The sequence below is a fragment of the Thalassophryne amazonica genome, chromosome 12 (genome assembly GCF_902500255.1).
Source record: "Thalassophryne amazonica chromosome 12, fThaAma1.1, whole genome shotgun sequence".
Taxonomy (NCBI): Eukaryota; Metazoa; Chordata; class Actinopteri; order Batrachoidiformes; family Batrachoididae; genus Thalassophryne; species Thalassophryne amazonica.
The window spans coordinates 76,202,232-76,215,992 of record NC_047114.1 but is presented as its reverse complement, the minus strand read 5'-3'; the positions used below and the strand labels follow the sequence as shown (position 1 = coordinate 76,215,992).

At 39.0% G+C, this 13,761-nt stretch overlaps 1 protein-coding gene across 3 annotated transcripts in view; it reads right to left on the bottom strand.

The window, feature by feature from the left end:
* Window positions 1–13,519, bottom strand: part of ccdc13 (coiled-coil domain containing 13) — a 40,804-nt gene extending 27,285 nt beyond the window's left edge. For all 3 annotated transcript variants that reach the window (XM_034183125.1, XM_034183124.1, XM_034183126.1), the window contains exons 1-9: window positions 13,359–13,519; window positions 10,895–11,097; window positions 8,727–8,875; window positions 8,506–8,648; window positions 6,740–6,811; window positions 6,522–6,635; window positions 6,284–6,388; window positions 3,677–3,847; window positions 2,829–3,005 (exon numbers count right to left, since the gene is read on the bottom strand). In XM_034183125.1, the coding sequence (XP_034039016.1) occupies window positions 2,829–3,005; window positions 3,677–3,847; window positions 6,284–6,388; window positions 6,522–6,635; window positions 6,740–6,811; window positions 8,506–8,648; window positions 8,727–8,875; window positions 10,895–11,094 (1,131 nt within the window). In that variant the 5' untranslated portion in view covers window positions 11,095–11,097; window positions 13,359–13,519. The remainder of the gene's footprint in view (window positions 1–2,828; window positions 3,006–3,676; window positions 3,848–6,283; window positions 6,389–6,521; window positions 6,636–6,739; window positions 6,812–8,505; window positions 8,649–8,726; window positions 8,876–10,894; window positions 11,098–13,358) is intronic.
* Window positions 13,520–13,761: the final 242 nt, after the last annotated feature.

Sequence of the window (13,761 nt, the reverse complement as noted above, 5' to 3'; positions counted from 1 at the left end):
AAAGCTGTTATGCCTGTCATCTACAAGATCAAGCGCATTACACTCTTAAAGGGAATCACACATAATCTGAGTGGCTGTAATTCAAGTTAAGACCAAAATACACCAATGACCATATTAATTCATTCAATTTCTGCTGCTTATCCAGGTCCAGGTTGTCGTGGCAGAAGACCAAGCAGCTCATCCCAGACTTGGCCAAGCCCTCTAACTCTTCCTGGGGTATCCTTTGTGGTCACCAAGCCAGCTGGGAAGTACAGTATAATCCCTCTAGCCTCCTTGATAACGAATACTTTATTGAGCAAGTTAAAAACATTTATACATTGCGCACATTCATCTTTGAAAATCTGTACATTACTCAAAGGGAGTAGAATGAAGTAAAACTTATATTTTTTACCCCCTTTCACATGTTTTATTTTCGACTACGGAGACAAGAATAAATAAAAAAATTTTGAGATCATATATACCTATATAAACACACACCTTGCATTATACATATCAACATGTATTTACATAAATACACTACCTCTATACACAAATACCCTTGCATACACCAATACACACACTAGATTCAATGAGATTTGACAGTATAACACTTTTAACCCACATACATGCACCCATGGGCACCCAGCCCATGCATGCATGCATGCACATTTACCTATATTCGATTAAACTTGATGATATATTAATTTTTTTTTTTTTCCAGTTGATGTTCCTAGAAGACCTCCTGAGAGACACAACCAGGGGGAATCTTCACCAGATGTCTGAATGATTTTGTGAAGCAGGGGTGCTTTTGGAGAGTAGCTGGAGACAGGCTCTCTTCTAATAATGATCCTGTATTTTGATCACTTCAGTTTACCCTCAGCTTTAAATAGATGCACAGTTATTCAAGATCAAAAGCACCTCGCCAGCGTGATGCTGCCACCATGTTTGGATGATGTGAAGTGAAGCATAATCTATACTGGGCCACACATTGCACTTTTAATTATGACTAAAATCTGTTTATACAACCCTGGCAATAATTATGGAATCACCGGCCTCGGAGGATGTTCATTCAGTTGTTTAATTTTGTAGAAAAAAAGCAGATCACAGACATGACACAAAACTAAAGTCATTTCAAATGGCAACTTTCTGGCTTTAAGAAACACTATAAGAAATCAGGAAAAAAAATTGTGGCAGTCAGTAACGGTTACTTTTTTAGACCAAGCAGAGGGAAAAAAAAATATGGAATCACTCAATTCTGAGGAATAAATTATGGAATCACCCTGTAAATGTTCATCCCAAAAACTAACACCTGCATCAAATCAGATCTGCTCATTAGTTTGCATCTTAAAAGGAGTGATCACACCTTGGAGAGCTGTTGCACCAAGTGGACTGACATGAATCAAGGCTCCAACACGACAGATGTCAATTGAAACAAAGGAGAGGATTATCAAACTCTTAAAAGAGGGTAAATCATCACGCAATGTTGCAAAAGATGTTGGTTGTTCACAGTCAGCTGTGTCTAAACTCTGGACCAAATACAAACAACATGGGAAGGTTGTTAAAGGCAAACATACTGGTAGACCAAGGAAGACATCAAAGCGTCAAGACAGAAAACTTAAAGCAATATGTCTCAAAAATCGAAAATGCACAACAAAACAAATGAGGAACGAATGGGAGGAAACTGGAGTCAACGTCTGTGACCGAACTGTAAGAAACCGCCTAAAGGAAATGGGATTTACATACAGAAAAGCTAAACGAAAGCCATCATTAACACCTAAACAGAAAAAAACAAGGTTACAATGGGCTAAGGAAAAGCAATCATGGACTGTGGATGACTGGATGAAAGTCATATTCAGTGATGAATCTCGAATCTGCATTGGGCAAGGTGATGATGCTGGAACTTTTGTTTGGTGCCGTTCCAATGAGATTTATAAAGATGACTGCCTGAAGAGAACATCTAAATTTCCACAGTCATTGATGATATGGGGCTGCATGTCAGGTAAAGGCACTGGGGAGATGGCTGTCATTACATCATCAATAAATGCACAAGTTGATATTTTGGACACTTTTCTTATCCCATCAATTGAAAGGATGTTTGGGCGTGATGAAATCATTTTGCAAGATGATAATGCATCTTGCCATAGAGCAAAAACTGTGAAAACATTCCTTGCGAAAAGACACATAGGGTCAATGTCATGGCCTGCAAATAGTCCGTATCTTAATCCAATTGAAAATCTTTGGTGGAAGTTGAAGAAAATGGTCCATGACAAGGCTCCAACCTGCAAAGCTGATCTGGCAACAGCAATCAGAGAAAGTTGGAGCCAGATTGATGAAGAGTACTGTTTGTCACTCATTAAGTCCATGCCTCAGAGACTGCAAGCTGTTATAAAAGCCAGAGGTGGTGCAACAAAATACTAGTGATGTGTTGGAGTGTTCTTTTGTTTTTCATGATTCCATAATTTTTTTCCTCAGAATTGAGTGATTCCATATTTTTTCCCCTCTGCTTGGTCTAAAAACGTAACCGTTACTGACTTCCACAATTTTTTTTCCTGATTTCTTATAGTGTTTCTTAAAGCCAGAAAGTTTCCATTTGAAATGACTTTAGTTTTGTGTCATGTCTGTGATCTGCTTTTTTTCTACAAAATTAAACAACTGAATGAACATCCTCTGAGGCCGGTGATTCCATAATTTTTGCCAGGGGTTGTATCTTTGACAATGCATAATTAAATTAATCTGCTAACCCTCCAGGTTTTATACTTTTTGCAAACCACGTACGAGCCTTGTAGCAGCAGCACAGCCTATGAGCTGCTTTAAAACTACTATAAAACTGACATAAATGAAGTACTTACCAGCAGAGCAGCCACAAGCTCATCATCATGTTTACCCTTTTCCAGTAGGGTAGCAATCTGCATCTTAAGAGTTTTGACTTCAGCGGATAGAGAGGTGTTCCTGGCTTTAGAGGCATCCAGCTTTTTCTTCACATCCTCGTGCTCTTTTAGGAGAGTCTCATAATCTGCTGAGAGCCTCTGCACAGTTGTGAAAAGAGAACAAGAATTTCATACAGTTTGAAATACTCTTGTTTAAGGGTGATTCTTTAACTACGGGCACTATTGGCCTTGTAAATGTAATTTCCACCACACCATTGCCTTACAATATAAAGCGCCTTGGGGCAACTGTTTGTTGTGATTTGGCGCTATATACATGTGCTCTGATGTCACTGTTTATCTCCATAGAAACTACCCAAACAATCTTTCATACAAACTGTTTAAAGGGACATTACAGTGTTGTGGTGGAAATTATGGCAATAGTGTGGGACAACTACATTTTGTTTAAAAAAATCACAACAGTTGTATGACATTGAATACCCCAATTATGTTTTGATTATTTTACTGATATTTTATTCAGAGATATTTTAAAACATTAGAAAAAACATTTCTTTACCATTCATTTTTATCATTGAAGATCAAAAGTCTGGGTGTGGGACAAGCACAAAACAGCAATATTTGCATATAATGATGCTGAAAAAGTCATCATAGACTACTAGAACAAATTTCTTAAAACACTTTCATTGTAAAGATAACTATAAAAGTGTGAAATTTCCCCTTTTTTCTGTTTTTCATACAATATGATCAAAGGACATAAGTGCCCGTAGTCTAAGAATCACCCTTAAACATCAGTTACATTTAGGTATACACACCTCAAATGTTGCTCTCTTCTCCTTCTCTATGGTGCGGAGGTGAGAGATATTCCTGTCTTGAAGGCTGGCTTTCTGAAAGCTGCTGACTCCCATTAATTCTTCTTCTAGGTTCTGGACACTCGGTTCTCTCCGCTGAGCTAACTGGTTCAGCTGTTGCTCAAGGTCCCGGACCTACTGCACAATGTCTTGTCTTGTGTTTTGTTTCTTTTGAATGTATTCTTTGAGGAACCCATGCATCTTTTAATCATATTTCTCTCATACAGTATGATTTAATTTTGTTCATGTGTGTAATTGCATATAATGTCTTTATTTTAGGTGTCTTTGTCCTAATTTGGTGATTCTGCACACAGCTATATATATATGTATATATATATATACAGTGAGGAAAATAAGTATTTGAACACCCTGCGGTTTTGCAAGTTCTCCCACTTAGAAATGATGGAGGGGTTTGAAATTTTCATCTTAGGTGCCTGTCCACTGTGAGAGACATAATCTAAAAAAAAAAAAATCCGGAAATCACAATGTATGATTTTTTTTTAAATAATTTATTTGTATGTTACTGCTGCAAATAAATATTTGATCACCAACCAACCAGCAAGAATTCTGGCTCTCACAGACCTGTTAATTTTTCTTTAAGAAGCCCTCTTATTCTGCACTCTTTACCTGTATTAATTGCACCTGTTTGAACTTGTTACCTGTATAAAAGACACCTGTTCACACACTCAATCAATCACACTCCAACCTGTCCACCATAGCCAAGACCAAAGAGCTGTCTAAGGACACCAGGGACAAAACTGTAGACCTGCAAAAGGCTGGGATGGACTACAGGACAACAGGCAAGCAGCTTGGTAGAAGACAACAACTGTTATAATTATTTATTAGAAAGTGGAAGAAACACAAGATGACTGTCAATCACCCTCGGTCTGGGATTCCATGCAAGATCTCACTTTGTGGGGTAAGGATGATTCTGAGAAAGCTCAGAACTACACAGGAGGACCTGGTCAATGACCTGAAGAGAGCTGGGACCACAGTCACAAAGATTACATTAGTAACACATGATGCTGACATGGTTTAAAATCCTGCAGGGCAGCAGGGTCCCCCTGCTCAAGCCAGCACATGTCCAGGCCCATTTGAAGTTCACCAGTGACCATCTGGATGATCCAGAGGAGGCATGGGAGAAGGTCATGTGGTCAGATGAGACCAGAATAGAGCTTTTTGGAATCAAGTCCACTTACCATGTTTAGAGGATGAGAACAACCCCAAGAAAACCATCCCAACCGTGAAGCATGGGGGTGGAAACATCATACTCTGGGGGTGCTCTTCTGCAAAGGGGACAGGACGACTGCACCGTATTGAAGGGAGGATGGATGGGGTCACGTATTGCGAGATTTTGGCAAACAACCTCCTTCCCTCAGTAAGAGCATTGAAGATGGGTCATGGCTGGGTCCTCCAGCATGACAATGACCCCAAACACACAGCCAGGGCAACTAAGGAGGGGCTCTGTAAGACGCATTTCAAGGTCCTGGAGTGGCCTGGCCAGTCTCCAGACCTGAACTCAACAGAAAATCTTAGGAGGGAGCTGAAACTCCAAACCTGAAAGATTTGGAGAAGATCTGTATGGAGGAGTGGACCAAAATCCCTGCTGCAGTGTGTGAAAACTTGGTCAAGAACTACATGAAACGTTTGACCTCTGTAATTGCAAACAAAGCCTACTGTACCAAATATTAACATTGATTTTCACAGGTGTTCAAATATTTATTTGCAGCAGTAACATACAAATAAATTATTAAAAAATCATACATTGTGATTTCCGGATTTTGTTTTTTTTTTTTTTAGATTATGTCTCTCACAGTGGACATGCACCTAAGATGAAAATTTCAGACCCCTTCATGATTTCTAAGTGGGAGAACCTGCAAAATCGCAGGGTGTTCAAATACTTATTTTCCTCACTGTATGTGTGTGTGTGTGTGTGTATATATATATATATATATATATATATATATATATATATATATATATATATATATATATATAGGGTGACCCCCAAAAAAAACAGAACCCATAAAAATTGTAATAAATCCTACAAGGAAAGAAAGAAATTTGCTGACTCAAACTTCAGTCTGTGTACGATCATTCCACAAATTTTAATTTGTTGGCGAAATAGGCCTCCAGGCAAAATGTCTTTTCCTTGGTTTACCAAGACATGTTGAGGAAGATGATTGTTCCAATGACATGACAGAAATGACATTCTGCCTGGAGTCCTATTTCACCAACAAATCATAACCTTTGGAGCATAAATTTCAAAGAACAAAACTTTTCTGCAAAGCGACCAAAATAACTGAAACTTTGGGAAATGATCATACACAGACTGAAGATTAACTCCAGCAAATTCCAAGAAATTTGCTGGACCTTGTAGGATTTATTACCATTTTTATGGGTTCTGGGGGTTTTTTTTTGGGGGGGGGGGGTCACCTTGTATATTTTATTACTGCTTTGATAATTAAATTTAGCAATAACTTGACATTATTAAATATCTGTAAGTTATGTACTGTATGAAAATCACCTACAATTTTCTTTATTTATTTTTTGTTAAATTTCATCTCTTACCCTTGTCTGAAGAGCTAAAATCTGCTGAGACCGCCCCCTAAAACTGCCTGGGCAGTTTAATAATTGCTGAAGGTTGACCTCTTCTCCAACTTCACTGATCAAAACCTGCAAGAAAACAAACAAAAGAAACTTTTCATTCACATCAATGTTCATATTTTAACAGACAGAAATGACTGCACATTTGACAGTACTGTACACATGACCATTTAGTCTAAAGGCAGGACACATGAGCAGTTACCTTCTGGGCTATTTTCAACTCCTGTTTGACAGACTGAACCTGGTTGCGATACTCTGCCACTTTTAACTGAGCAGCTGCTAATTTTTCCTGCAGAGACTTTACCAGTGGACTGCCCTGTTGGGTAAAGGGGGGGCGATTTTTCAGACTCAGATATCAGCATAAATTTCACAAGATACAATCAAAATATCCTTTTGGGTAATTTTCAAATGGATGGTTACCTCACTGTCTTTCGATGAACTCTTTGCCTGCATCTTGGTGTCAATGCTTTGCCCACCTGAAGCAGCCTGTAACTGTGGAAGTGGTCAGAACATGAAAATAATTTAATTTTCCCTCATAAACTGTCTGACAGTCTGAGTCTGTGGAGCAAATCCGGCCTCTGCGTCTCCACAAAGAGCATATTAAAAACATTTTTGTTGGTCAAAATAAAGGTCTTTTCTCTAACACCCCCGTCACACATAACCAGAATCACGCAGAGTGGTGTCGGACTTATGAATTGGTGCACATCTGAAAAGTGTCGGATTTCAGTTCCAAAATGTTCGGACAGCCATCTGCAGAAGTGGACACAGTTGGTCAAAATCAGCTGGCAGCCCTGAGTGTGATGCACATATACAAAACTCTCTGGGTGCTGTTGAGATGGGACACCTATCTGATGGTGGTCCATGTGCAATTTGAGGACCATCTGACCGCAATTAACATATTCTGACAGCATCAAAACAGCATCTGAAATGATCTGATCGTGGTTGATTGAGCTCTGAATTTGATCGGTCACAGCAAAGCCTGCCGACATGCTGTCCCACGTTTGTCCACCTCCACTGGACCCTGGCCAGGGAGGGCGAAGGAAATGTTATGCAGTAACATGTATGTGCCACTGTGCACGCATCAGAGGCTCAGTGCAGCACCTCAATGCAGCTGAACGGGATGTCACCGCTGTAATGCACGTATTATTACACGTTCCCCTCTTAAAGTCTGTAACAGGTATGATGTGGAAATGTTTGCCCAGCACATGACGACATAAATAAACATGTAGCTCATCTCCGGTACCTCGTGTTCCACAGCGCAGCGCAAACAGCTGGTCAAGTCCCTTTCACTCAGCTGTGTTGTGTGCTGGCTACATTCATCAGGACATAAATGCATAATTCACCTCTAGTATAAATAAATCACATGTGAAGCGCTGTCCTGCACCGATAATTCAACTGCAGTTGTGTTAAGATGTGTATCAAGTAAAATGACAACAAGAAAAGAGAAAGTCCACTGGCTGCATCTGAAAGTCGCGCACGTGGGAAGCTGGCGGCACTGCCAGCACAGTTCAACAGCAGTTAGGAGTCCAGCCGGACAAATAAAATCTAGCAATGCAAGTATTTACTGATCAAACACCTAAAGGGATTTTTCACCGTACTATTAGCAGGTGATCACTGACACCTGTCAACGTGTTTGTGCGCTCTTTGGATGGACAGCTCCGCATGCACACGTGGAGTGGCTGGTATAGTGTTTATGAACACATATACACACAGCTGAGCGATCAGCTGTTCTACACATGCAGACACACGGTTTGTCAACACACGCACACAGCTGACTGGACACACACTCATCACATTTTCTACGCACAGACACGTGCACACTCCATCATGTGAGACACACACTGATGAGAGGTCAGTTTAGCGCTGGGAATGAGAGGACAAGTGGAGATTTGATTGAGTGGGTGAGTGACAGCTCCAATGTTGATGTTGTCTGACAGCAGTCTATGTCATCTGACTGTTGTCTGAAATATGTTTGGCCTGCATCCTGCAGGTGTGCCCGAGGCAGTCCAGATGCGTTCGGACCACAGCTGACCACGTCTCTTTTCCTCCCGACTGCATCTGATTTTGGCAATATTTGCTGTGTTGCAATGGTTCCTCCACATTCTTGCTATGTGTGACAATTTCATCATTATTGTCCCGTATAGAATATTAAATTATGCAAAAAATGTACATAAAAAATGCATTACCTGTTTCTCCAGCTCTTTGATTCTGTTGTCACTTTGCTTGGATCTAATCTTTACATGCTCAAGTTCAGCAGTTAGCTCTCTATTCCTCTTGGACAGCTCAACAATCTTGGTTGCTGCTACATCGCCCGCTAACCCTGATGCACCTAAAAACAATATAGATAAAGTCATGAAGAAGCTGCGAAGTTAATGTCACAAACAATAATGCATTTACTGCATTATACCCGCTAATGCCAGTCTTTCCTCCTCTCTTTCCTTCTTCACATGCTGCATTTCATAATCCTTTTCCCTCACAAGTTTGAAGAGACGACCGTTTTCATCAATGAGCTCTCTCAACTGATCCTGGAGCATTTGACTCTCATTCGTCAGAACGCTGTAGAGGCAATAAAAGTACTGTAATTTCAGGAGTAAGTCACTCTTTTTTGTATAATCAGCTGTTTAATTTTAGATTTTTGTGCAGTGTTGTAGTGTACTTTTATTATTGGCATATTATTGCTGTTTTGTGCTCTGATTCCCAGGAAAGCCCTATATAAATAATTAATATTATTATTATTACTAGTAGCAATGAATGCATGACTTTTCAGAATATAAATCACACCGGAGTACAAGTCGCAGTATCTATAAAAATAGTAAAAAACAAACAAAAAAACCCCACAACTTACACTCTGGATAATACGGTAGTATACACTGCCTCGTTGCACCGAATGAAATATACTTTCCATTATACAAATGAAAAAACATTCATTATTTGTTTTATATAACACCTAAAATAGATCCTTGTCATTTGATATTTTATTAATTTATAAACAAGACAAAAGGGACTTACACTTTGGTGTGGGTCACTGGTCCTTTGAGGTCAAGAGGTTCCAAACAGTCCAACACAAACTTTAAATAGCAGTCCAATCCAATCCAAAATTGTTCTCAGTCAACTTGCAAAAGCAGTCAGTTCAAAAACAATCCTGATGATGTAGTCCGTAGCTGATGCCGTGCATTGACTTCTTTGTGTACAGACTGTGTCTGCTTTTATCAGTCCAGCAAAAAATTGCGACAGAAATTTGTCAAGCTCTTCATCCAACAGCGCTTGTATTTCAGCTAAAGATGTCCCAGCAAATACTGCAAATGCCTCCAGGCGGCTTATGGTGTATACTGGACCATCAATAAGCTCGTTTAAATTGTCCTATGTCACCAAAACAAACTCCGCCATGTTTGCTTTTAATATAAGCCCCGTCGCTGCTAGTGTGATTTCAATTATGATTTCAAAACTGCTGAGATACATCAAAGGTTCTACAAGTAGTTCTGAATTGTTTTGCAGTGATAAAATGCACATTACTGGAAGCTAGACACTAACAGTGGAAGTTTTAGTACACAAGAAATGTACCTGCTAGCTGACATAATCTACTATGCTGACTGTACTTTTAAAATATGTCTTAAACTGAAAGTAGCCACAGCACTGTGTCCCTGCTTGCTGCAATGACACCGCACATATGAGACGAAGCGAGAGGGGAAATGCATATTTATCCTAAACTGATCAAGTGGGCAAGCATTACTGTCAAGCCCTGTATTTCACCCCATATTTGCTCACACAGTCATAGTGATCTTCCTGAAATTGCTACCTTATCTTGTTTAATGATGCTCACGTGAAGGTAGGCAAGACATCCAGAAGGTGGCAGAGATGTCTATAACATACTGCACAGGCTAAACAAAGTTGTTTTTTTTTTTTATTGAGCTGGTGCATCAAAGTTAACCACCATCTAATACGTTTATTGTCATCATCTGTTATTTTAATGTGGTGAGTTACAAGTTGCATTTATTGTTTTACATTATCATTTGTACAAATCTAGCTGGATGGACTAACCCACTCACTCATCTACATTTTTGCAGTAGAAGCACTAAAGTGTTACAGTGCACTGAAAATTTATAGTATCGTGGTAAATTGGTTATAATTTTCACTGTATCTCTAATAATGTTTATATTTGACATGAAATTTTTATCCTTGAAACACGAGTTCACTAACCGACTGGTTGGACGGTGTTGTGATAAACATTGCTGAGTGGTTTCAGCCTTGAGACAGACACATGCACATACAGACTATCTAAATAATCCAGTGTTGATGATATTGGAGATTGTACAGTTTTATTCCTGTCAAAATGAAAGCAGGCTTTGTTTACCATAACTACGGTTCTTTTATTTTCAATTTGTGTGCACGTTTCTCAACACGTTTGACCTGTACAGTATATGTGCTGTTCACTCAACAGGTGATACAAATCACCTTTTTAAAAAAAATGCACATTTTTAAAAAATTTAGATATTTAAATCAACAAGACAATTCAAGGTTTGAGTGGTGGAACAAAGCATTTTAAGTAAATGGCCTTTATTCTTTTTGAAGACTCACCTGTCTTCACGGTGGTTTGCTGGATTGACTTTTTTGGATAATTCCAAATGTTCCTGGTTTTCAAGCCACTCCTGTGAAACACTGGCATTTATCTCATTTGGATTCATCTCCTTCCTCCTACCCTGTTTTCTTTTCTCTTGCTGTTTCTGCAGAGCTTGGAATTGGAGCCGCAGTTCATTTAGGTCATTGTCGCACTCCATCACCTATAAATTGCAGCATGAGCAGAAAGTAGAAAAGTTAGAAAAAGTGGAAAATGAATACAAACATTATATTCTGATATATAACCAATAGCTACAATGTCAGTTTAAACATCTGTCCATAAAATTCAGACATAACCTACATTACATTAGATTAGATTACATAACAAACTTTATTAATCTCTAATTGGGAACTTATTTGCCACCAAAGAGTTTATACATATAAAAAATACAAACAATAAAATTAAATAACTAACCAAACAAAATGCATTAAAAACATGATCAACAGCAATGGACCAGAGCAGCAACTAAAAGTGTTCTTTAAATAAATTTGCTGCTGGGAAAAAATACCTTCTGAAATGTGCAGTCGGACATTGAGGCACCACAAGTCTACCAAATGACAAATAATGTAACAATTTCTGAGAAGTTGCAGTGTAGTGGCAGGTGAAAAAAACTGACATAAGAAATCAAAGTGCTACAGATGTTTTTATGTTAATTTTTCAATGTTTAAACTGAATAAAGTTTTGGCAAATATAAAATTTTCTAAGTTTATTCCATCAACAAACAGTATTGAGACAAAATCAACTTCAACTTGCAAGGAATTGCTTTTTACAGATCAGCTCATGTGCATTGCTTTGAGTTGATTAAAAGTCATTGGTCTGTTAAAAAACAAACAGTTTTTTATCTCACAAATAAACAGCATGTTTTGAGACAAAATTCATCTTTGTGCTATAAAGATTATTCCATCAAATGCACTTTTTTTTGGGGGGGGGGGGGGGAGCAGGAAGTTAGAAGATTGGGAGTGTTTACAACACATTCTGCTTTATCACCTGGACACCTGGAACAAGGGCGGTGGGCGTGGTGGCCAAGTGGTTAGTACCCTTGGTTTCAGTGTGGAAGGTTCCGGGTTCCCTGCCACATTTTTCCATGTAATGTGGAGTTGAGTCAGGAAGGACATCCATCATAAAACTTGTGCCAATTCAACATGCAGATCCACCTTGGACTTGCTGTGGCAACCCTGAAGCACCCAAAGGGGCTTACTTTACCTGGAACAAGGGCGGGCTACTGCGTACAGTACTTTGCGTATTGAAAAATTAACAAAAAATACCCAATTTTGATGCCCAAGCTGTAAATCTCAGTGTCTGAGACAGTCTAAGCATGCAAGCACAGAGTTCTAAGAATGCTGGCAAATGACTGACAAATGTAATGTTACACAAACATGGTACTGATACGTGAGGAAAAACACTACGCAAAGGGGGACTGGCTCATGGAACCTGTGTTTTGTGTTTTTCAACTCTAATATGGCAGTGGGTCAGGAGATCAAAGAGTCATCAGTTTGATGTCAGCTTTTACAGTGTTATTTGTTTATATGGTATTAACAAATGTTCAAGTTGTGTTAACTACAGTATGTTTGTTATTACCAGTATGCTGTTAGCATATATGTTGTGAGTGGAAAATGGTAGCATGGTGACACATAAGAGCTGACACAGACAGTTGTTTTATGCTACGAAGCTGCATAAGGACTGTATGGTGTAATATAATTAAATTTTTGTTAAAATAGATTTCAAAAACATCCATGGAGATCAAGTGGTCAGTGCAAATCTTATGCCAAATCAATGCTTAACCATATCAGATCTGCTAGGGTGCCACTGAGCAAAAAGGGGAAGCCAAAATAAATTACTACATTAAAAAAAGTTGAATTCAGGCACCAGTATAAAAGTCAAAGTATCAGTACTGGTATCGATTTTTTTTCCTCTATCAGCCCTACGTGGAACTGATGGTTTAAATTTTATGTATTTATTTACTCTGTGTGTGTGTGTGTGTGTGTGTGTGTGTGTGTGTGTGTGTGTGTGTGTGTGTGTGTGTGTGTGTGTGTGTGTGTGTGGGAGGCACTTGTCTAAAATCTCACCACAGGCTACAAAATTGACTGGGCCAGCCCTGTTGAAATGACAAACGTGAAAGCCCAAGAGTACAAATACTCTGTAGACATGTGCTGATAAGGTACACAATGTCCTTACATCAGATTCTTCTTGTCTTGTATAGTTTTAAACCCGAGCAAAGAGTTTAGTTCATGCAATGTAGAAATATTTCACTTACACGAACTTTTTAGGGGTCATGAAAAGACACTAGACCTGTCTGTTATCTTTTCAAAAACAGATTCTGTCGTCACCTCATTTTAAGTATGATAATGGTGCGGTTTAGATTAGCAAATATTTTGCTCGCTGCTTGTTAAAGATAATAGGTTCTATGGAAGGAAACAAACTCACCTGCCGTTTACCGAAACCGCGCCTTGGTAGTTATGGAGAAAAATATTTGTAGCGACTGACGAATGTGCAGCAAATTCCCCATTGAGCGTGATGGTATCCATAGCAACGGGCGTGCTGGCTCTTGACTAGTGAAGTCACTCTCCGCCATATTGCCTCACCCAAAACATGGCATATAAAGGGCGCTACAGGTAAACTATGCTTTTTAGACCGATCAGCGACGCTTCTGCTGCGGCTGACGCTTCCGGTGTGAAAGGCCCTTCAGTCTAATACACCAGTTTAAGTACCTGATCCTAAATTTATAAATTTGTTAATTTATCTGTATTTCTAAAATCGAACAGCGAATACATTTTGCCTATTTTTAATTAGAGTACATGACATTACACACATCCATTCTTAGCACAGC